The following is a 25,205-nucleotide window of genomic DNA, read 5'->3' as shown; positions in this document are numbered from 1 at the left end:
TTTTCAGTCCATTTTTTTCCTGAAGATGTTTCCTTTTCTGTTGTGTTCTCGATTGCTGCGCTCTGCTTCTTGTCCAAACTAATGACGCCCACTAATGTCATGGTTTGCGTTGAAACAAAAAATAGCTATGTTTTTGGTTCCAGCTGGGAACGAACTTTTCAGGTTCCGAACCAAGTTATTTTTGGTCAAAATGCTTCAAACGGTTCATAATTTGGTGTGTGAACTAGAAGAGAACCCGTTCCTTATTGGTGGAAAAGGGGGCAGAAGAGGAGCCAGAATTCCCATTACTACTGCATGGGTGTGGTGGTGTATTTTTCAGGCCGCTGCATCACAAGTTGAACAGCACCACCTTTTGTACATGTATAGAAAAATGCTGCATGAAAGATGGTACATCGGTAGGAATTAGAACAGCTTTATTGACATTTCACAAAGTTTTTAAACCTGTACAGTGATAGGAAGCAGTGATGTGTTCTAATTACTGACACGATCCAACCGTATTTTAATTCACACAGTATTCACCAATCTGATACTGGATATCAGCTGATATTGGTCTGAAACAGCATCACGTTGGAGTTTATATCATTTTAAATCCAGTGACTGCTGTATTTTCTCTTTTTGAAACAAAGTCATTATTTTTACCTTCATCCTGTCAGTAATTGTACTCACACAGACATGTATGCCTTTTAAATAGTTTTTACAACACAAACGAAGTTGTTACAGCATGGAAAATCAGCGCATACCTACTGCAACATTTTTTAGTTTTGTAAAATCACACAATTGTTTTAACTATTTCATCACCTTTCCTTATATTTAAAGACTGTAACACAAAAAAGTGTAAAAAGGCATAAATGCATGGTTTGGTGTGTGGGGTAAAAAAATTATATATTTTCATCTAACACTAAGGGAATTATTGGGGAGTATAAATCAAGAGTAAATGTACACATGATCAACACTAAAGCTATTGCATGGCAACGACAATTACATCACATCACACTTTCTATTTTCTCAGCTGTTCATTTTAAACATGTCCACAGAATGTATCCATGACGTGCTTAAAATGAATTTCCTACAAATTACAATCATAAAATTTATAAGTTCAGAATGTAGATTATAGCTGCAACTATGACGAAGCATATATAACCAACCCGATTATATCCCCTTCTGGGACGGGATTTACGTGACGGAACGCGCCTGCACCCAATCCATGGCTCACCAAGTTCCCTACATTGTGCTACCTAGTGCTCTTGATTTACTAGCGTAGGGAGCAGTGGGGGAGACACGCTCACTACCTCAGACACACTTCCATCACTGTGACATCATAACAATCTGTTCTGGAATGTTGGGAAAGGTCCTGGATATCTAGCAGGTTCTGGGTTCTAAAAATGGAACCACGAATGATTAACGACTGATGATTACAGCATAAAACATGGCAATGCAGAGGCTCTGTCCCAAATCACACGCTCTTTATGATAACATTATTTATTACTTTGGGGAAAAAAGGGGTTTGTCGAGCGTTCTTTGGATAGGTTTTGCGTTCTAATTGGGTTTTTACTCGGAAGCTTTTCAAATAGTTTTGCACTTCATGATAGAACCTTTAATAGCAAAATGAAGAACACTTAAAAGAACTAGATAGAACTGATTTATGTTTGTAGTGCAGTAACACTACAAATTGAATAATTGCTTCTTAATAAATTTAAAATGTTCTCTTCGAGCTCCACTCCTTCCTCTCAGCTGAGGAATGTTTCCACATTACACACGCTATGGTTCTTGCACATCATCCATTGTATTACTAGGGGAGCAAACTAAACTGCACTAAGAAAGGATAGTTAAGGGTTCTGAGGTTCCTAAACGAGTTTTACTTGTAACCCTTTCAAAACCTCAATTGTAGGGTTCTCCATAGAAAGATTACCTCAGAGAAACACTTCAGGGTTTTCCATTTAACTTTTTTTTTCCCTAGCTAGCAGTAAAATCCCATGGGAACTTTTAGTTCGCTAGCTATCAAGAAAATCCTACATTAATGTTCACTAACTAGCAGGTAACTTTAGCCAGTTTCTAGTCCATAAACTATTTGAGACACATGACATCATCATGACATCATTATGCTGTTTGGAATTGGACCTAAAAATGTGACTCTTCAACTAAAAACACCTATATGACAGTGCAGTCTGAAAACAAAATTTAAAGATGGCATTTATAACATTAATTATATAGTTTGTAATAAAACATGGCTACAAAGTGGTGGCTTCATATGGCTTCTATTAAGGAATTAAGGAAAACGCTATGGCTTTTGAAATGCATTGAAGCCACAATTTGGTCATGATGTGGTCACATTACTGTCGAGTCCCATGTAGAAATAAGAACAAAACATCAAAAATCCACACATTAACCCTTTGATGCAAAACATATGCACACCCTTTCTAATGCACAACATGGGTCAAAAATGACCCGCATTCATTTTCCAGGTTATTTCATGCTGACTGAGTTTTTCTTTGCTCTATCTTTTGAAATCAATTTATTTTATGATTGAATATTCCAAGTATTATTTAAATATCTTGTTTTTAATTACCACAAATCATTAATTTTTTTCTTTCCTACTTTATGAACAAAAATACTTTTTATATTACTACACATGGGTCATCCAAGTGTGATTTAAAATTAAATGTCTTAATACTATAATAATAATTTGTTTCAAGTAATTACTTTAGCAGTGAATGGGGCCAGTTATTTATTTATTAACTATGTCGTTAGCTAAGCCAACTACAATAAAATTAGCTAACTAAAGTAGAATATGTCGACATCTAGGTAGCTAATAGTAATTACTTGTAACTCTCTGACAAGTAATCTACTCACTCTCAAGGTAACCTAAACATAATCAATATTTTTCTAAGGTAATGTCAGAACAATTGAAAAACATTACTTCCATGTATGAGATGGGCAAAGGGCGCTGTGCTGAGCTGTGAAATGTCTGACACAAGCACGATTCACAGTTCCCACCAAACGCTGGAGTAAATGCATGCGGGTCGGTTCTAACCCATGTGTGTAAACTTGATGTAGAATTACAAAAGCTGTGCTTGTTCATAACTTAAGAAAGGAAAAATAAAAATGATGATTTGTGCTACACAAAAACAAGATATTTACTGCATATTTGGAAAAGTAAATGACAAAATGAATTTATTTCAAAAGTAGATCATAGAAACACTCAGCCATACATGAAATAACCTGGAAAATGAATGCAGGTCGTTTTTGACCCATGTTGTGCATTAGAAGGGTAGTGATACAAAAAGGGTTTTTATTCAAAAAGTAAGAAAGGAAAAAATAAAATAAGGATGTATGATGATCAAAAACAAGTTAATTGAGGAATACCTTGAATACTGAATGATGGAATTAATTTATTGCAAATATATAGAAAATTAAAAACTCAGCCGGGTCACTTTTGACCCATGTTTTGCAAAGTGAGTAAGAAATAAACTAATCCAGAAAAATCCAGCATCTAGCAGAAATGTTTTGTGGTAACGTTAACTAGCTAGCAGTAACCTGTGGTAAATTAAGCAAGATAGCAAAAATATTCTGTAACTGTCTTGCAAAATCTTCACCAACTAGTGATAACATTGTGATTACTTTAGCTAGTAAATTCCTGTGGTACCTTTAGACAGCTAATAGTAACTATTTGTGATTAGTTTAGACAGCTAGCAGGAAATATTTGTGGTAAGTTTAGCTACTGATAAGTTACCCAGTTAGCACTAAGCCTGTGGTAACTTCAGCTAGCATGTTGTGTCCTTTGATGCCCACTTGACATGCCGTTATTAACCTCATGCTAACTTTAGTGTATAGTAACCTCATCTCATCTCATTATCTGTAGCCGCTTATCCTGTTCTACAGGGTCGCAGGTGAGCTGGAGCCTATCCCAGCTGACTATGGGCGAAAGGCGGGGTTCACCCTGGACAAGTCGCCAGGTCATCACAGGGCTGACACATAGACACAGACAACCATTCACATTCACACCTACGCTCAATTTAGTCACCAGTTAACCTAACCTGCATGTCTTTGGACTGTGGGGGAAACCGGAGCACCCGGAGGAAACCCACGCGGACACGGGGAGAACATGCAAACTCCACACAGAAAGGCCCTCGCCGGCCACGGGGCTCGAACCCGGACCTTCTTGCTGTGCGGCAACAGCGCTAGCCACTACACCGCCATTACAGGAATAATAATTATTATTATTTCACAGGTTTGTTCTCATAACCCAACTTGACACCTTCTGTCTTTCTTCTAGATATCAGGAATGTAGTTTCTGGTATGTGTCTTGTTAGCATGAAGCTGTTTGGTGTTTCTCTCAGAACTGATCCAGAAATGAGCTCTTCATGTTCAGCTCATTCCAGATCAGTTCTCTTACAGTTTGGTATTTATTATTCCATGAGTAGTACAGGAGGCCACACATGGCTAAGCTAAAAGCTTCCTTTGTAGAATGTGAGCTAAAGCAAGTCTGATTTGTCTTTTATTTGTCCACAGGTTTCTCATTACCCTGAGCTGTAGTAAAAAAATAAATAAATAATAATAAAAACATGGTGTTGGGTTTTTTTTAAGCTATGAGCCCATATTGAGGCCAGACACTGTTAAATGTATATTTATTCATATTACATTTATTCTTTTTTGTTCTTTTGTGTATTCATAAACTTTTGCTTCACTGAATGGGGGAAAAATAAACAATGTGCATAAAGAGCAGATCACTGACTAGCATGTGAACACATTTAGTCAATTAGCGAGCTCCTTAGCAACTCAATGTTAAACATATGGTAATATTGCTGTTTACTAAAATACAGTCATTTATGTTTATTTCCTGTCAGTGTTGGACAGATTAGTGTCACTCAAAGCGGTTTCTCGCCTCACGGTGAAGTAAAAGCATGTATTAGAGTTCTGTATTTCACAATATAATTTAGAAAATTGGATTATTTCTGAATGCTTATAAGTGAGAAAATAAATATTCAGGGAAGATGGAAAGAAATCTGAGAAGAAAAATTGAACGTAATTAAAAAGGAAGAGCTCTGGATATGAGGTGGGGTTCTGGGGGGTACCATTAGGAGGGCAGCTTTAGGGGGAGCTTCGTTCTCCATTGCGGCGTGGCGAGTCGTAGCGCATTATTTGTCGTGGCGTCCCGTAGCCCGTCATCCCTGCCTGAGACGCACCGCGGTTACTGCCCATCTGCAGGCCAATCAGAGTGCGACCCTGACGCAGCTGCTCCTCCGAGAACTCCCTCCTGTGACCTTTAGTTTTCCTACACACAAAACCAGTATAAACACAATAACATTTCACCGTATCGTTTTCCTTGTGTCCTACATCGTACCCTGCTCCCTATTCCCTACAAACAGCAGTATTGCATTATGGGTATTCTGAAATCTCCATGTTGCATCCTTTGGACATTAAACTCTAGAACTACATTGCGGGATTGTACTGAGGTACATTTAATATTCTTTCAGACAAAACTACAAAATAGCCAAATCTCCCAAAATAATGCACTATATATAGGGCACAATTATAGGGTACAAATTTTGGAGAAGAAAAAAAAAATCACTCCATTTTAATTCACATGCATTTTTATCTGATATTTTATGTAACATTTACGGCTCATACTGATCGGGAGTCATTACAGGAGGTCTATGGCAGCACTGCATTATGGGTAATACCTGTGGAACCAGTCCTTGTTGCCATGGTAATAACCATCGTCTTTGGTAACAGCTTCACTTCCCAGAGCCACGAGAGTCCTCTGGACAGCAGCCATGTCCTTCCCTGTGACACACACATCACACATGATTATACACACTGCATTTCTCTCACCCACTCTCTCTCTCTCTCACACACACACACACAGAGGCTGTATGTGAGAATAAAGCTGCTGATTGAATCTCTCCATGTGGTCTCTTCATACAGAAGTGGACCTTCTGCTGATTTAAAACACTACAGATTCAAGATTAGAATTAAACTAAAATTAAAATCCAAGTTTACCATCACTGAGCAACAGGATTAAAGTGCAGTTAAACTCTAGAATTTTTGGCACCATTCATGAAATTCACCAAAACTGAATCTACGCACTTAAGGGTTCTTTGATTGTTCCAGATCCACGAGGACCCTGATCAGGATAAAGTGCTTACTGAAGATGAATGAATGACTCTTTAAGTTTATTTGGATTAAAGCCATTTATTATGAGACTAAGAATACAAAAAGGTGCTGGCTGTGGGAGATCCTGTAGCTCAGTTGGATGAGCTTGGCCTTGGGGTCAGGTAGTTGCTGGTTTGTGCTGTAGTGAGGGCTTGATTGCTGAAGAGCTGGGTAACAACACAACTTTCCTAAATTTGTTAAACACAGAAACCAGTTATTAAGCTAAATGTGTACTTTGCAACCTGTGTCTGGAGGACGCAGTGGTTAGCATTATAGGTCCTCCAAGTAGAGGTTGTTGGGTCAAACCTTAGTCATGGTCTTACTTGCCTAAAAATATGTGTTCTCTTATGCTTGCATTGGGAAAATTCCAACACAAAAATTGTGACAAGCCAAATGTATGAAAAGAAGGAACAAATGTAGGTTCTAGAAACCACACAATTCACCAAACAGTCCATCAGTTTGCTGGTGTGTGTTGGTTCATGGTGCTCTCAAAGGTATACTTGTGGCATCTTGTTACTGAGACTAACTCCCAATAAAGTCCTCAACCAATCAGAGCTTAAAGGGAACAACCAGCTCCTCTTCCACTTAACACTTCTACTACTATTTCATCAACATTTCCTTTCACGGCCTTGTTTGAACCATTTATTAAGCCAAAAGTTCAATAAGCCACAGTATTACTTGTGGTGCAGGGGTCAGTGTCATGGTCTATACTGTGTGCCTGCCCTAGTTCAAGTTTGGATGACTGGGTTTTTTTCCCCCTCCCCCAAACAGTGGGTGAGAAGTTACAAGAGTTAGAAGTTCTGAAACAAACATCTTTCAAGCATGAGATCCTGTGGCTCATATAGATGAGCACTGCCTCTGGGTTGAGAGGTTGTTGGTTCAAAACCCAACTGGGACTCCAGGATTGGTATGTGGAAGGTTCAGGAATTGGTGGGGGGGGTGATATCTGGGGGCCCCCCCCCCCCGGGTCGGGGAAGGTGAACAGAGTGGGTTATGCATGTTGAGGAGATGAGCTCAGCTTTTTTTAAAAAACACCAACACTTAAGTAATATATTGTATGCTAAATAATCACCCACACTTCCTGGTACACATGTGAGGTCAGGTCTCCAAGACCATTTTCCTTCCATATATAATCTCTCACTCATGCACCAGATTTGAACCTACAACCTTCAAGTTGAGAGACTTGAGGCTTTTTCCCCCAAGCCATTGAGACCTACACAGAATGTCAGCTGTTGTAGGACTTTTGGCTTTTAAAACGTCAACCACACACACCTCCAAAAAAAACCCTGCTCAGTAAAACGATTAGGCAGAAGAAGGAGAAACAAAATGGAGGATGTTAATTCAACAAAACAAGAGACAAAATGTCCACACACACAAGCAGGAAGCAGAACAAAGACCATGTTTTCTCATAAAACAGGTTAACACCACTATCAGTGTTTTTTGGATTAAAAACATTCTCACAGGATGTATATTTGACACCCCAAATCTAGAACCTGTCAGGAGTTTAATATGCAGCTTCACAGTGCCTGGTACATTCAGAGAACAGGGTTCTTTGGGAAATTAAGGCTACTTAGCTTCCAGAAAGAGTTCTGCTTTCTGACAGGGACACACTGCTGTCGGGTTCTACACAGAATCTGTACAGGTTCCCCACAGGAACTCCTACTGAACATTATAAAAGTGTACAAAATGAATCACACATTCGTGATATTTTCAGCTCAAACCTACAGGGAAACTGTATAGTTTTATTTTTATTTAATTTTTTTATTGAGCATTAACAACACAGTAGATAAGTATAAATACAGATAGCTCACAATGCTCATTTTTATATTTATCCCCCCCCCCCCCCCCCCCCCCCCCCCGGAACATGTTGGACACCAATCCAGTAAAAACATATTGAAATAAAAATAGATAGATAGGTAGATAAATAAATATGTATTTATATATGTAAAAAGGAAAGAAAAAAAGAAAAAAGAGAAAGAAAAAGAAAAGGCATATATAAATAGGCTTGCCGAAACTAATGCTGTGCACTAAACAAGACACGGTTCACATGGATTCAATCACAATTGCATATAGATGGCCACTAAGTGGAAATTAAGTGGGCACAGTTTTAAGTTGACCTAAATGCATCAATACTGGATCCCAGACAGAAAAGAATTTGTCCCTGGACCCCCTAAGGGTATATTTTATTTTCTCTAATTGTATGAATTGTGTTACATCGCTAAACCACAAAGACGCTTTGGGTGGGTTTTTTGATTTCCAGTGCAGTAATATTCTTCTGCGTGCAAGCAGCGTCATAAAAGCAATTATGTTTTTATAACTTTTCCTTAATGTTGCATGTCTCCTGTCTGTGGTACCAAATATGGCCATAGCTGCGTTGGGTTGAAGATCAATTACTCAAAGCTTCTGACAGCATTTTAAAGATGGTAGACCAATAGGTTGCCAGGGCTGGACATGACCAAAACATATGTGTTAAATCAGCAGGAGTGTTTCAACACCTGTCGCAGCTTGTGTCTGTGTTAAGGTATATTTTAGCCAGTCTTGCTTTGGAGTAGTGGGTGCGATGTAGGATCTTGAATTGTATAATGCTTAATTTGGCACAGGAAGTGCTGTCATTTACTCTTAGTAGAGCGCTCTCCCAAGTGTCATCTTCCAGGTCCTCCCCCAGCTCATCCACCCAGTCTGCCCTGATCTTTGCCAGTGTTGTATTTTTAAAAGAGCTTATACAATCATTAATTCTTGAAATAAGTCTTTTAGGATTAAATGGGGATTTTAACAGATCATCTAAACCAGAAGGCAATGTTATGTACGGAAAGTTGGGATCATGATGTTGAAGGAAGTGGCGGACTTGGAAATATCGAAACAGACTAGACCGAGGGAGGCCAAATTTGTGCGATAAATCATCAAAGCTTGCAAAAATAGAGTTTATGTACATATCCTCAAAATTATGAATGCCACATCTCTGCCAAAGAGTAAATTCAGAGTCTAACCTAGCTGGGGGAAAAAGGTGATTATTGTGTATGGGACTGTGGCAGTGGCGCTGAAGCCATCAACACAGGACTGGTATGGGCAAAGCAGCTGCGCCCCCCCCAAGTATACCATCGCCTTTGTCAGGGCTGGGGAGCAGGTTGCCCAAGCAAAGAAAGCACCAGCAGGCATCCTGACCTCTGCAAGAGACTGGCAGCTGCTAGTGGACCTTGAAAAACAACTGAAGTTCCCCAGCCACATTGCAGTCACCACCCTCTGTCCTGATATCGTCCTTGTATGCGAGGCCACCAAGCAGGTCGTAATGCTGGAGCTGACAGTCCCGTGGGAAGACCGCCTGGAAGAAGCTTTTGAAAGGAAGCTCTCCAAGTACATGGGGCTGGTCAATGACTGCCAGCAGTCAGGATGGAGGGCAAAGTGCCTTCCAATTGAGGTAGGCTGCAGAGGCTTTGCGGCCCGGTCCTTGGCCAGCGCACTGGGGTGTTTAGGCATCGTCGGACAGCAGAAGAGGAGAGCCATCCGCAATACCACCGAAGCGGCAGAGAGGGCCTCAAGATGGCTGTGGCTCAAGAGAGGAGAACCATGGAGTCGTGGTAGCTAGCATGCCATCTGGACACAAGCTGGGGTCTGATCAGCCCCGGCTGGGTCACCTGGATGAGGGTGTATGATGTTGAAAGACCCGAAACACCCAATGATTCCAGGAACATCACTGACGATGTGTCCAGTTGCATCAGTAGATGTGTTTCCACAGCTGGGGGAAAAAGGTGATTATTGTGTATGGGACTGTGGCAGTGGGGGTGTGGTCAAGCGTCGGTCTGTGACCGGAGGGCGGAGTCAGGGAAGGTAAGTGGCAGAATCACTGCACCTGATGTTAATTAATGTGTTTGTGTGTCTTCCCCAGTGACCACGCCCTATTTAAGGAGAGAGAGCGAGAGCAGAGGGAGCTGTCTCCCCAACCAGACGACTGATGTGTGTGCGTGTGTCTGAGTGTCTGGGAGAGTGTAACGCTGAAAAGTGTCACAATAAAAAGAGTTTTGTGAACTCAGTTCTGGCCTGCCGGGCGGCACGGTGGTGTAGTGGTTAGCGCTGTCGCCTCACAGCAAGAAGGTCCTGGGTTCGAGCCCCGGGGCCGGCGAGGGCCTTTCTGTGTGGAGTTTGCATGTTCTCCCCGTGTCCGCGTGGGTTTCCTCCGGGTGCTCCGGTTTCCCCCACAGTCCAAAGACATGCAGGTTAGGTTAACTGGTGACTCTAAATTGACCGTAGGTGTGAATGTGAGTGTGAATGGTTGTCTGTGTCTATGTGTCAGCCCTGTGATGACCTGGCGACTTGTCCAGGGTGTACCCCGCCTTTCGCCCGTAGTCAGCTGGGATAGGCTCCAGCTTGCCTGCGACCCTGTAGAAGGATAAAGCGGCTAGAGATAATGAGATGAGATGAGATGAGTTCTGGCCTGCCGTCCTTCTGTGCTCCACCCACCCATACTAACTGTCACAGTGGTGTCGAAACCCGGGACGAGTACAGAAGGACGGCAGGCCAGAACTGAGTTCACAAAACTCTTTTTATTGTGACACTTTTCAGCGTTACACTCTCCCAGACACTCAGACACACACGCACACACATCAGTCGTCTGGTTGGGGAGAGAGCTCCCTCTGCTCTCGCTCTCTCTCCTTAAATAGGGCGTGGTCATTGGGGAAGACACACAAACATATTAATTAACATCAGGTGCAGTGATTCTGCCACTTACCTTCCCTGACTCCGCCCTCCGGTCACAGACCGACGCTTGACCACGCCCCCATTGCCACAGGGACTTAGATGGAGAAGGTTTTTAAACCCAAAGTTACGTCTAAGTTGAACCCATATTTTGAGGGTGTTTATAGGACTATTAGTGTATTGTAAGATAGAGAGGGGAAGGCTGGAGGTGACCAGGGCTCTAAGAGAGGTGGAGATGCAAGATGCAGCTTTAAGGCGGCACCAGTCTGCATCAGGAGTATGGAGCCAGTACATGATTTTTTGAACATTTGAGGACCAATAATAATGACAAAAATTTGGAAGAGCTAAGCCACCTTGCTTTTTAGGCCTCTGTAACAATTCTAACCGTGTTCTGGGCTTCTTCCCATCCCATATAAATAAAATTAAAGCCTTATCAATAGATTTAAAAAAGGATTTAGGAAGATAAAGTGGGATACATTGAAACAGATAAAGAAACTTGGGGAGCACGTTCATTTTGATACAGTTCACTTTCCCTACCAAGGATAGGTTAAGTGGTTTCCATTTCTTCAGGTCTAATTTGACTTTCTCGAATAGATAGTTTTCACTGACGTCACGGCATTCCGGGGAACGCCCTCCAGCCGCCATCTTGTGGGGCAAACAAAACGGACCATCGCCATTACCGGCTACGTTATCTCGGACGAATTTATGAAGTTAAATAGTCAGTTTTCTAAAATAAAGATCAATGTTGGCAAAATCAAGCAAACAGAAGTATATAGATACATTAGACGACATCTCACGACAACGGTATGCAGCCAAACTGGCCTTGATTGGGGGAATTGACCCCTACGAAGTGGACAAAGATGCATTTTCAAGTGACTATGCAGGGCTGCCAAAGCCTGAAACTGACAAAGCCTGAAACTGACAAAGCCTGCTCCAAAGCCTGAAACTGACTTCATCAAACTTTAAAGGCTGTCTGATATATACAACTTTATATATTCACAGCGCGCCTTTTGGCGGATGCCACCTTTTTCACGGCTGAATCGCGCAGATCCGATTTTTTTTTTAGGGGGGGCGTTGGAGTGTCTGATTATAATTTCAAAGTAAATTCTGTATTAAAATTACTAAATAAGCAAATCTGTTACAGTCCATGAAACAGGAAGTATAAGGATGAGAAATAAACAGTTTAAATCAGAAAGCTGTGCACATTTGCGCAGTCCTGCACACCGCTCGGGCTGTGCAAATGTGCGCAGCTTTCTGATTTAAACTGTTTTTTTCTCATCCTTATACTTCCGGTTTCATGGACTGTAACGGATTTGCTTATTTAGTAATTTTAATACAGAATTTACTTTGAAATTATAATCAGACACTCCAACGCCCCCCCTAAAAAAAAAATCGGATCTGCGCGATTCAGGCGGCATCCGCAAAAAGGCGCGCTGTTTGCATCCCAAACACAAATCAAATCATACAGAATAGACCTAAAACGTTTTACAAAAATGACCCTTGCGTGAGTGAAGTGACAAGTGTCAAATAGAAACGTGACAAACGAGCGATATTAAGTGTACATTACAATGTAAACGTACACTCAGCGGTTCCAGTTAGGCATTCTCCAGAGATTGTTTACACGATGTTTTGGTTTCCAAAAACAAACTTAAACACAATTGATTGTTTATTTAAACAACTTACCACTTATAAAATGATCGGAGCAGACTTTGCTGTGTTTGGAAGGCTGAAAATCCTTGCGGTTGATTCTCGCAAGCCATAGATTTCTCCTTTGTATGCTGAGTTTCTTTGTTTGCTCGCCTTCGTGCTCCCGTACAGTGGGAATTCCATAAAAGCTCCGCTTGACTTCATCATTTGACCTATTACAACAGCCGTGAATACAACAGGTGTGCACCATTGCTAGCTTTAAATAGCCTGCTTGGGTTCTTTTGAAGACTTTGCACTCGCGCGTTACAATGTGTGCTCAGTCACCCGTACGGTAAGCTTGACCCGCAAGATGGCCGCCACTAGGGAATCCCCGACTCTGTGACATCATGTGAAAACTATCTATAGCAGACAGAAATTTTCTTGATAAAGTTTTTGCATGTCCCTTGTGATATTAATGCCCAAGTATCTAAAGCCATTTTTAGACAGTTTGAATGGTAGAATACCGTCCTGTATTTGAAGAGCCACATCGTTAACAGGATAACATTCACTTTTACTGAAGTTCAGTTTATACCCAGAAAAAGCACCAAATCTCCTCAGGGCGTGGATAATATGGGGAGCGCATGCAACAGGGTCAGATATATACATTAATAAATCATCTGCGTAAAGAGATACGCTATGCTCTCTCCCTCCCATGAATCCTGGTAATTGATGGTAATGTTTTGAGTGTAATAGACAAGGGCTCTATGGCCAAGGCGAACAGCAATGGACTGATTGGGCAGCCCTGACAGGTGCCCCTTGACAGCTGGAAATATTGTGAACGTTTACCGTTCGTGGTTACAGAGGCTTTGGGTGAGGTGTATAAGAGTTTAAGCCATGAGATAAAATTAGGGCCATATCCGAATTTCTTTAAACATGCAAATAAATATCCCCATTCTACCCGATCAAATGCTTTCTCTGCGTCCAGCGCGATAACCACTTCGGGTACCGCGCTGGACACAGGAGAGTGAATAACATTCAGGAGCTGATGGATATTTGTAAATAAATGACGGCCTAAAATAAAAACAGTTTGGTCATCAGATATCACGTCTTGCATTGTGGTTTCTAGACGTAGGGCAAGGACTTTAGCCAGGATCTTCACATCAGAGTTTAGGAGGGAGATGGGACGATACGAGCCACATTCTGTACTGTCTTTACCTGGCTTCAGTAGAGGGTAATTGATGCTTCAGTCAATGTCTGTGGGAGTGACCCATGGGACAAAGAGTCATTAAACATCTTATCTCATCTCATTATCTCTAGCCACTTTATCCTGTCCTACAGGGTCACAGGCAAGCTGGAGCCTATCCCAGCTGACTACGGGCAAAAGGCAGGGTACACCCTGGACAAGTCACCAGGTCATCACAGGGCTGACACATAGACACAGACAACCATTCACACCTACGGTCAATTTAGAGTCACCAGTTAACCTAACCTGCATGTCTTTGGACTGTGGGGGAAACCGGAGCACCCGGAGGAAACCCACGCGGACACAGGGAGAACATGCAAACTCCGCACAGAAAGGCCCTCGCCGGCCATGGGGCTCGAACCCGGACCTTCTTGCTGTGAGGCGACAGCGCTAACCACTACACCACCGTGCCGCCCGTCATTAAACATATCAAGCAAAATTGTTAATAGTTTATCAGAGAACTTTTTAAAGAACTCTATGGGATACCCATCAGGGCCCAGCGCCTTGCCACTCTGCATGACCTTTATCGCAGAAATGACTTCTATACGATTTAGTGGATGCTCAGTTTCAGTCCTATGAACTGTTGTTACAGAAGGAGCTTGGAGGCTATTGAAGAAATGTTCCATGTCATAGCAATCATTTGTCACTTCTGATGTATACAGATTTGAATAGAAAGAGGCGAATGTTTCTTTAATTTCTTCTGGGTCAATAGTTAGTTCACTGTCATCTTTCCGTATTTGTGGGATTTGTTGAGAAGCTAAGTGACACTTAAGTTGGTGTGCTAATAAACGTCCAGGCTTGTCGCCATGCTCATAGATATACCCACGTGATTTTAATAGGAGACGTTCTGTTTTTTCAGTTGATAGCAAATTATATTGTATTTGGAGGTCCAGCTTCTTTTTGTAGAGCTCAGGGGAGGGAGAGGTAGAGTACTGAGCATCCACCATAGATATGGCTTTAATAAGCTCCTCTTGCTTAATTCTCTTCATTTTATTTATTTTAGCTGAATATGATATAATCTCAGGTGGCACGGTGGTGTAGTGGTTAGCGCTGTCGCCTCACAGCAAGAAGGTCCGGGTTTGAGCCCCGTGGCTGGCGAAGGCCTTTCTGTGCGGAGTTTGCATGTTGTCCGCGTGGGTTTCCTCCGGGTGCTCCGGTTTCCCCCAAAGACATGCAGGTTAGGTTAACTGGTGACTCTAAATTGACTGTAGGTGTGAATGGTTGTCTGTGTGTCAGCCCTGTGATGACCTGGCAACTTGTCCAGGGTGTACCCCACCTTTCGCCTGTAGTCAGCTGGGATAGGCTCCTACTTTGTGGAAATAACTAGATAGAACTCGACGCCAATGGCGTCGATGGGGACGCCTCCGCCTGGTAGACTACACGCCTTATTAAGTTGTGATTTGGGGATGGACATTTGACCTCACAGTAATCTTAACCTGGTGAAATTACTTGTATTAGCCTTGGAGATATTGTGTTCACAAGGTTTTTGGACCGACATTTGACCTCACAGTGACCTTGACCTTAGACCTTTTGATCTCAAAATCTAATCAGTTCATGTTTGTCCCCAAAGGCACAAATGGTGAAAGTTTGGTGAAATTCCTTTCATCTATCTTGGAGATATTGTGTTCAGAAGGTTTTTGGACAGACATTTGACCTCACAGTGACCTTGGCCTTAGACCTTTTGATCTCAAAATCTAATCAGTTCGTGTTTGTCCCAAAGCACACAAATGGTGAAAGTTTGGTGAAATTCCTTTCATTAGCCTTTGAGATATCGTGTTCACAAGGTTTCGGGACTGACGCACGCATGGACGGACGGACGCACGGACAGACGGACAACCCGAAAACATAATGCCTCCTGCACCTTACGGTGGCGGAGGCATAAAAAATGCCAGGGGTCAACACTTCCTATTTGGTCAATAAAAACTGATAATAATCTGGCTTTTTTGGAAAGATTTGTAGATTTGGAATTGGAGCGGTCAAGTACTGGATTCATCACACAGTTTAAATCTCCACCGAAAATCAATTGGTGTGAATTCAGATCTGGAATTAATGACAAAATTTTGCTCATAAACTTATCATCATCCCAGTTCGGGGCGTATATATTTACCAGAACCACAGGCTTGTGGTAGAGTAGCCCTGAGACCATCACAAATCGTCCTTGTGGATCTGAGATAACAGTGGTTGCATTAAACTGAATTTTTTTATGAAACAATATGGCTGTTCCACACGTTTTAGAGTTAAGATTGAAGTGGAATACACTCCCCACCCATCCTTTTTTCAGTCTGAGGCCCTGTCCACACGGCAACGGATTCAGGTGACTCCGATACAATTGCTTATCGTTTAGGCCTGGCGTCCACACGGCACCGGCGTTTTGGGTGCCCAAAACGCAATCTTTTTGAGAACGGGTTCCAGAGTGGAAAGATCTGGCAACGTTGCCGTTGTGAAGTCGTCTGGATGAGTAAAACGGATTTGTTTACGATGACGTCACAACCACATGACTGTGAGTGCTTCACGCCGGGTAGAAGTGTAACGAATATCACCAGGAAAAAGCCTTACAGAGCACTAGTGAGAGTGAAACACGAGCTTAGATATTATTATTATTATGTTCAGTGTTAGTTCACAGTAGTAATGCAAGAAGCAGAATAGTGACAGTAATAGTGAAGCAAAAACATGCAATTGTACAAACACTGCAGCTCTACAGCAAAATATTCATTTATGAAATGGTCTGATTTTTAACACCAGTAGTGCCAATGATCTTCTCATTGCGATGCGAGTTGTCAACAAATCCTATAACTTGGTTCATGAAACGCGCTTACAAAATATTTTCACTGTGAATATTTATTGTGTAATGGTGCAAAGTGAGAGAGAGAGAGAGAGAGAGAGAGAGAGTCAATCCCGCCAGCAAAAATAGAGAAAAAAAGAGCAATCTCACCTCTTCAGATGTGGGTTTAAGTCCTACAATACATTCCTCAAAAAGGGCGTAGAGGAGCAAATTAATCATTATTTAATTAGCATTCAATTTATTCCAGACCATTAAAGACACCGCCTTCCGCATAGAATCATAGGTCATCCTCGCCGCCATTTTGGAGAGGTCAAAGCGGAGAATAAAGATTAGCTGCGTTTAACTGTACCAACAGGTTTGCCATCCAAACGAGATCACATGGGATTACCTTTCACAGGTGAGACTGGAAAAATACTTTTCATTGTATTTGGTCATTATAATGTAATTTTACAAACAGATTTTCCTGACTTTGTGGCTAATATGCATCCTTACTTCTTCTATTGTTCTGGTGTCTCCGAAGGGACCGTCTTACAGCGCCCCTAGAGGTGTGGCATGTGTATTGCATCGTTTTCAGCAAGCATTGCGTTGCCATATGGACCTGATATTTTACTGATTGTTGCCCATTTGGACGCGATATATTTTTAAATAACATCTCGTTGCCGTTGTCGTGTGGATGTAGCCTGACTTGATCTTTTACCAGCAGATGAGTTTCCTGGAGAAATGCCACATCACATCTTAAGTACTTAAGATGATTAAATATCCTGGCTCTTTTAACGGGCCCATTTAGGCTCTTCACATTCCAACTAAGGAATCATATAGTGGCCATCTTCGCATCAATACCATTCACCATGTTTAACTAAAGAAAGTAAAATGAGAAAAAGGAGGCGAGTAATAAAAAGGTAAAACAATGATCATGTTAGGCCCTGTCCACACGGCAACGGATTCAGGTGAATCCGATACAATTGTTTATCATTTCAGCCTGGCGTCCACACGGCACCGGCGTTTTGGGTGCCCCAAAACGCAATCTTTTGAGAACGGGTTCCAGAGTGGAAAGATCTGGCAACGGTGCCATTGCGAAGTCGTCTGGATGAGTAGAACGGATTTGTTTACGATGACGTCACAACCACATGACTGTGAGTGCTTCATGCCGGGTAGAAGTCCTGCCCCAGCGCAGTGCAGCTTCTTTCTGTTGGAACCTGGAAAAGCAGACCAGGAATATGCGGGGGGATGATCTCTGGCCGGCTCTAGGAGGCGGGGTTCGGTGGGCTCTCTCCAGTTCAGGCGGCATGGAAAAAACATCGGGGCCCATCGTTTCCATCAAAACATCCGACATGAACTTTAGGGGATCTTTGCCATCTTCACTGCCTTCGGGGATGTTCAATATGTGGAGATTAAATCTCCGTGAGCGGTTCTCGAGGTCGTCGCACCGGTCCAGCAGCGACTGGTTCTGGCTCTGGAGCGTCCTAATGGCGGACTCCGCTACATTAACCGTTCAAAATTATCACCAGCTACAGACTCGACGGAGACGCTTGTGGAATGAGGTCACTGTTGACTGTAGTGAGTCCAGTGATTCTTGTATTGGTTTAATGGCGTCTCGAATCAGGGTGGAAATATCTTCCTTGAGTGAGGTTCTCTGTTTAGCGAACTCAGCAGACAGTTGATCCATAGCCACCACCGCCACCGCAGGTTTTTCGGGTGATACAGGAGATCTTGCTGGTGTCAGAGGGTTGTTGTTAGCAAAGGATGCTAGCTTAACCGCAGTGCGTGTGGCCGGAGTTTATACGTCAACTGGTTTTGCATGTTTAGACATACTCAACTCTGAACAATTAGTTGAACTAACTTCAGCATTAAAACTATGTCGAACTTCGTGTGGAAAATTTGTGCAAAAAGGTTGGGTTACAAAAAGCGAACCGGGAGCCTTCACATGTGCGTCCTCTCTCTACATGTCACAACCGGAAGTCCAGGGAAACTGTATAGGTTTGATTGAAACAAATTACATGACTGCAGTCATTTTATTAGACACACTGGTCACAAATAAATCTAATCGTTCTGCCACTTTTTTTTTAAACAAAGAATATAATATATTTTTTTCTGAGAAAAGAAAAACAAACAATGCTGCAATTTGACTGATGGCAGCCCAGTGTTTTTTTACGCTATATGTATGTTGTATGTTCTATAAAGAGGAATTAATTTCACCTCCCATCAAATTAAACCACTGAAGGTGTTAAATTCTCCTGATGGACCGTAACCTGAAACGCCTGCCTCATGTTCAACCTCGCAGTGTTTCAGCCGAGTCAGTATGAGATGCTGCAGGTTTCTACATCGGGATCTAGTGAGGAAAACTGATTTGTTTGGAACCCATTTGTCTGTTTTAGGAGCAGAACAGCATGAGGATCATCACAAACATCCCAGCTTTCATTGTTTTCTGCTTCCAACTTCACAACTGAGAAAAGGAACTGATTCAATGTTATAAAACTGCTAAAATGCAATCGGTGAAGACAACTGTGGTCTTGGTTGGAGAGACAGAGAGAGAGAGAGAGAGATTTTGAGTGTGTGTGTGTGTTACCTTCCCACAGGTCAACAGTCTGGAAAATGTCTCCTCTGGTGACACCGTAAGCTTCTGCAGCCTCGAGGAACTGAGAGATTTTCTCCATCTGCTTAAAGACCATCTTGGTTTCAGGAATCTTCTTTATGGGCTGCATGTCACTCGGGTAAAGGCTGTTAATGAGTCGGCAGAGAATCTGCAGAGACGGAGAGAAACAAATCAGCATTTATAATAACAACGGCTCCGTCCCAAATCACTAAGTCACCAGTTTTTGCTGACTGAACAACTAAGACCCGCGCTGCAGTCTCATCCTGATCCACCCTGAAGACTCAGAAACGCAGCTGAAATCCAGTTATGAATAGGTGTGTGTGTGTTTACACCAATGTTCTGGAATCATGTGAGGAACTGTGAAGAACTACTCAGGAACTAGTTCCTGTTCAGTTTTTGTACAATATTGCAGGAACTGTGACCATTACAGAGAAGAGCAGCGATGACAAAAACTGTGCAATGCTGTATGGCAAAAGTAAAACACAGCAGGACAACTTCTCTCTTTGTGTTTTCTTAAAATCATTTTTTTCTTCTAATTATTTGTCCCTGTTTTGTTGTAAATTCTGTTTAGTTTGTTGATGGGCACCTGCACATATGCAGAATGTTTTCCTTCTCTCTCCATTTTATTTTTTTTATTAAAAATTTTCTTCTGCTTTTCTTTATTTTTTACTTGTCTACCATTTCCCCTCCCCTCTCAGAACTAACTTTAATAGTAAAAAAAAAAAAAAAAAACACCTCTATGTTAGGGTGTTTCAAAAACACAAATTCAAAAATGTAATCTTTCACCCAATTAAAGTTAGACTGCCTTTCAGATTTTTCAAGTGTAGGTCATAAAAAGAATTTTCCCGACACCCAATTATTTTTGTTTAGTGACCGAAAGCTACTGAATTTGAATCACAGACCTCCAATTTTATTAATTTTTAAAAATAGAACAATTAATGAATTTTAGAGCCACATGGCCCTAAATTCTCCGCTATTTTTTCCTGCTTCACCATGACCCAATTTAAGATACTACGTCATGCATCACGTGGTGGTCTTTCCCCGTTCACACAAGGCATTGTGGGATACAAATTTGAAACAGGAGAGGAAAATGGAGGGCGTGAGTGTGCAAATGAAACGTGAAAGAGCGACTACAGTAACGGAAAGAAAGCGAGAAGAAAAGACGTTATGTTATATACGAAGGAAAGGAAACGCAGGACCAAACTAATAAATATGGGCGCTCAGCAAGCACCTCGGTGTGATCAGCTGTTCGTTTAGCGACAGAATGATGGAACCGTCAGTGCACGCTCAAAGGGAAACCTGTAGATGGCAGTAATGCAACACTGTGGATGCCAGCTGCTGTAAAACCCAAAAGAAGAAGGTAAACCTGCGCATGCACACACGGACTTCCTCTGTCTGCTTGACTGCGCCAAGCGAGTGATTTCATGCACATTATTTGCTTTAATCCCCTCAAATTAAATAACTTCCCAGCCACAGAATGGCCTGATATTTTGTGAGATATTACAGAAATAAACAGATATCACAATCACCACATTTCAAAGGGAACTAAATTTCACTGATTTTATGAAATCAAAAGGCCGTCTCGCTTTAAATTATTCCATTTAATAACAAAATTTAAAAAATAACATTTTATTACAACACAAAGAAAAAGTGGCTCAAGAAGAAGGTCAAAATTTTCAGACAGCAGCATTCAGACATATTACAGTTTACGCTGAATTTTAAATAACACATATACTGTATAAGAATATTTACAATAAAGTTGACTTTTTAACATTGGGGAATAATTTCCCGTGCTGTTTCATTCCCTGGAAGTATAAATTACATTCTAATGTCTTGTATTACTTGTTTAATGTGTTTAGCATTATTTTATATTTGTTTGTAAATGTATTTACTCATTTTGTGTATTGTTACCTAGCTGTACTGTTTTATTAGGCTAGTTACAGTCATATTATCTGTATTATTACCATTACAGATCTGTGATACCTGTGATATTAAATTATCTGTAATTACCTGTGATAATGCTTACCTGTGATTACCTTTTTATGTTTGATGTAATTATTAGCATGAGTTTGTTTTAGTTTTATGCAGTTAAATCTCACGCTCCTGGCCACAGGGTATAATTTCATTCCCCTGATGGCTCTCTATCGGCATTTTACAATGGTGTATTTGATATTTCCTATTTACTGCTATTAACTACAGTATATTTATTTGTTTTTTTCTATACTGTTGATTTGCAGATTTTGCTGTTAGTATTTTACCTAATTTACATAAATAAATGAATAAAAATGAATCACCGCAATACATATTAGCCTGTTTGAGGCACCTCGACATATACGCTGATTTCAATAAAACTTTACATGAAGAGTTTTTGGAAGAAAATGAAAGGGTGAGAGTCAGAAAATTCAAAATTTTATGTACAGTACATAATCTGAAATACCTGATTATATTACTAACAGGCCTGACAATCTTTATCCTGATCGAACTGTGCTGTTCTTTATAGGTTCACTTTCTTTTATAGTTTGTGTAATCGTTTCTGTGTTAATAATAGTGTATGTTAATGTACATTTATATATCAGCTGCACATGCAAGTCTTACTGTTAAAAGTCAACACACACACGCACAGTGTTTCGGACTCATCACTTGTGTGCAAACCTGTGTGCTGTCTCTAATATAACACACATTGCAGTAATTATGTGGAGTACAGGGTTGGTGTGGATCCTGTTTGACCAGTCAGAAAGGCTCCTGATCCGGAAGCTTCTCAAACAGAACTAAAGGTTTTCCTGGATCTAAATTCTGTTCTAAAATGAAGAAGGTTCCTGCAGTGAAAACCAGCCTGCACTGATTCACTACTACAGCCCAGTTCACCCGCCTGACCCGGACACGGCTGCCTGAGGTTCCTGACCCTCACCGTGCCATCCATGAGCCAGTGCTGGAAGTTCTGTTTGCCAGGTTGTGGGCGCTGCAGGTCGTCTCCACACTGAGCCACGATCCAGTCCACAAGTCGAGCCTCCAGCTCAGTGTCGTATTTCTGCTCGATCTTCTCCTGGACCTCACGGCTCAGGCCATAACTTGGCCCTCGGTTCGCCATCGGCTCTTAGTGTCACTGCTCTGCTCTGAGGACACAAGGAAGACTGCTGGGGGTTCAAAAACAAAAAACAGGGACACAAACATGCAGTCATGAAATGATACCATGTCAGCGCACACACACACACACAATTAAAAAACCAGGCAGACGTGTGTATGAGAGTGTGTGTCCTTTCTCTTTCCTATCCGCTGCTGATGTTGCACCGTTTCACTCTTCATAATCAGGAGTGATGCTCTGCACAGCATCCGGCGCGCGCGCGCCTCCACACCGCACAACAGCTTTGATCTTTAATGAACAATGGCGCGAGAGCGCAGTGCATCATTTCATGTTAATTAGCAGATACACACACACACACACACACACACTTCGCATGACGCATAAATCGCTCATCACGAAATAAAAACACAACACAAACAGAGCTTCATTTACAGAAACGTGTGCGCGCGTGACTGACATGATTCACAAATATCGAACATCAAACCGGAAGTAGAATTATAATGAAAATAGATGAATTAATGGGTAAGATGAGGAAGAGAGCGGGATGTTTGTACTCACCCTGCGGTCCGCTCCGTCTGTTTCACTTGGCACGGGGAGGAGTTAGAGATCTCCATCACGAGTCACTTCACTGAGTCGACTCTTCTGAACGAACGCGTTTTACCAAACCGACACATGCGAGGTGATTCTTTTGATTCACTTTTCACTGTGTGCTAACATCTTATTTTAAATTGTAAATGTCATTTGGTGGCATGCATTTACAGTTATTGTATGTAATCATTCTAGAAAAATTGTAGCCGAGTCGAAAATCAAAATTTAAATTTGAAAGTCCTTTCTTTTGTGAAAATCGAATCATTTATTTGAGTCTTTTAAAAAGAACCGATATACTTAGGAACCGATTCGCCATCAAAGAAGGGGATCTCTGCCAGCATCCTTTAGCAGCATCTTCAGCCAGATCTGCCTCCACACACCAGAGGGAGCCAGGGAGGGGCGGATGGAAAGCCAAATGACTCACTAATGTCTCAAAATAGCGTTGCTGATTTTAATGAATCCTTGACTTGCAAGTGATCTCATCTCATCTCATTATCTCTAGCCGCTTTATCCTGTTCTACAGGGTCGCAGGCGAGCTGGAGCCTATCCCAGCTGACTACGGGCGAAAGGCGGGGTACACCCTGGACAAGTCGCCAGGTCATCACAGGGCTGACACATAGACACAGACAACCATTCACACTCACATTCACACCTACGCTCAATTTAGAGTCACCAGTTAACCTAACCTGCATGTCTTTGGACTGTGGGGGAAACCGGAGCACCCGGAGGAAACCCACGCGGACACGGGGAGAACATGCAAACTCGCCGGCCCTCACCGGCCACGGGGCTCGAACCCGGACCTTCTGTGAGGCGACAGCGCTAATCACTACACCACCGTGCCACCCACTTGCAAGTGATGTCAAAGCAAAATAGAAACCCACATGTTGGCGGATATACAAATGCAGGGTCAAGTGACATTCCATACAGAAAATAGTCATGCATGCGCAACTCTCTTTGTTTTCCACTGCTTTAAAGGTCATAGGCAATGGTTGGAGGTGAAACGTAGAATATCAACTGTATTGTCTAGAACAGACCTGGGCATTTTCCGGCCCGCGGGCCACATCCGGCCCTTTGGTTCATTCTGACCGGTCCGCGTAAGGTTAATTAGAAATTACAAAATAAACGTATTTTCTAATTTTACCTCATGCATGGACTGAATGTGCATTGCTTTTATTTGAAGTTGTGTTCAACAAAAACGCAATGCGCGCGACATGAACATGACATGAAATCCCACGAAACCTAATCCCACGATAACTACTTCCGTAATTTGTCCAGACCAACCACAAACTTGTACGTCATCCTTCAAACGGTCCAGCCAATCACATAGTGTGATGTCACCAGCAGGCGCCGGAGCCCGAGCCAATCTGTAGATCTGATACCTACACCGACTGGACTGATGATCATCTGTCAGCTGTGCTTCGCATCTCCACCTCAGACATTCAACCTGACTCTGATGCACTCGTTAAAGACCAACAGAGACTAGATTTCTCTCACTGAACAAATAAAAAACACCAAATGAGGTGATTAGACTACAAATGTGGGCATCATTATTATAATATGATGTATCTTGTTTGATATTTGGAGTAGAAAGACAATATTGTGATGTCTTTATTGTGTTTTGGGGTGAATGTGACTGAAAAAAAAATGGTACAAACGTTCACATTTTGTTAATCATTGTTTTGGGAAATTTGATTGAATAAATGACATTTTTTGTAAGGCAACCTCGTTTTTTCCATACTCTTACCAGTCTTAGCAGCTTGTAAAAACAATGATATTTATTGCTTTATATAAAGAAACACAATTAATATTATGCAGAATTTAGTTCAGCTGTTTGGTCCGGCCCTCCACAAAATTTTCTGTTTCTCATGTGGCCCTATGGAAAAAATAATTGCCCACCCCTGGTCTAGAAGAATGACCCAAAAAGCAAATTCAAGCTTCCTAATGTCTAATTTGCACCTGAAAATTGAATAAAACGGTTAAAATATACTGTTTTGCCCAATTTCCGAAGGTTTGTTTACATCTCACTTATGTGCACTTTCACCGCCAGGTGACCGTCGTCGTGATGTCATTTAAGCCAAACAGACTGGGAGCAGTTCTGTGTTTACTTGCGAGCTGAGCACACGTGTACGGACTTTGGTCGTGAGAGGTTGTGTAAAATGTCTGAAAGCGATTTTGAAATAGGAACTCTTCAAATTGAATATCGAAAGGTGAAACCATATATCTGTATGAACCTATGGCCGTTGCGAAGCAATCGGTGAATGTGGCTCACTGGTTTGACCGCGTGGCCTCGGAATCGGACAGCGACTCCGCCAACTCTGATCGCAGTGACCCCAGACCTCAACGAGACTCACGCCCAAACGATTTATCCTGGTAATTATGATAAATTCCTACTTTTGTCGTAATACTAAATAAGAGCCCTTTTATCTTAGGTGAGATTCAAAAACTCTCA

General features: G+C 41.8%; 1 protein-coding gene across 1 annotated transcript; it reads right to left on the bottom strand.

Annotated features, from left to right (window-relative positions):
* Positions 1–3,330: 3,330 nt before the first annotated feature.
* tagln3a (transgelin 3a) lies at positions 3,331–22,750 on the bottom strand. The gene is made up of 5 exons (XM_060913020.1): positions 22,727–22,750; positions 21,995–22,456; positions 19,060–19,234; positions 5,682–5,784; positions 3,331–5,272 (listed from the first exon to the last, which is right to left on the bottom strand). Exons 2-5 carry the CDS (start codon positions 22,172–22,174, stop codon positions 5,089–5,091), a joined length of 642 nt encoding a protein of 213 aa, XP_060769003.1. The 5' UTR covers positions 22,175–22,456; positions 22,727–22,750; the 3' UTR covers positions 3,331–5,088.
* Between the last annotated feature and the right edge of the window lie 2,455 nt (positions 22,751–25,205).

This window comes from Neoarius graeffei, chromosome 28 (assembly GCF_027579695.1).
Source record: "Neoarius graeffei isolate fNeoGra1 chromosome 28, fNeoGra1.pri, whole genome shotgun sequence".
Lineage (NCBI taxonomy): Eukaryota > Metazoa > Chordata > Actinopteri > Siluriformes > Ariidae > Neoarius > Neoarius graeffei.
Note: the sequence above shows the minus strand (reverse complement) of the source record. Positions and strands in the feature narration are given on the sequence as shown.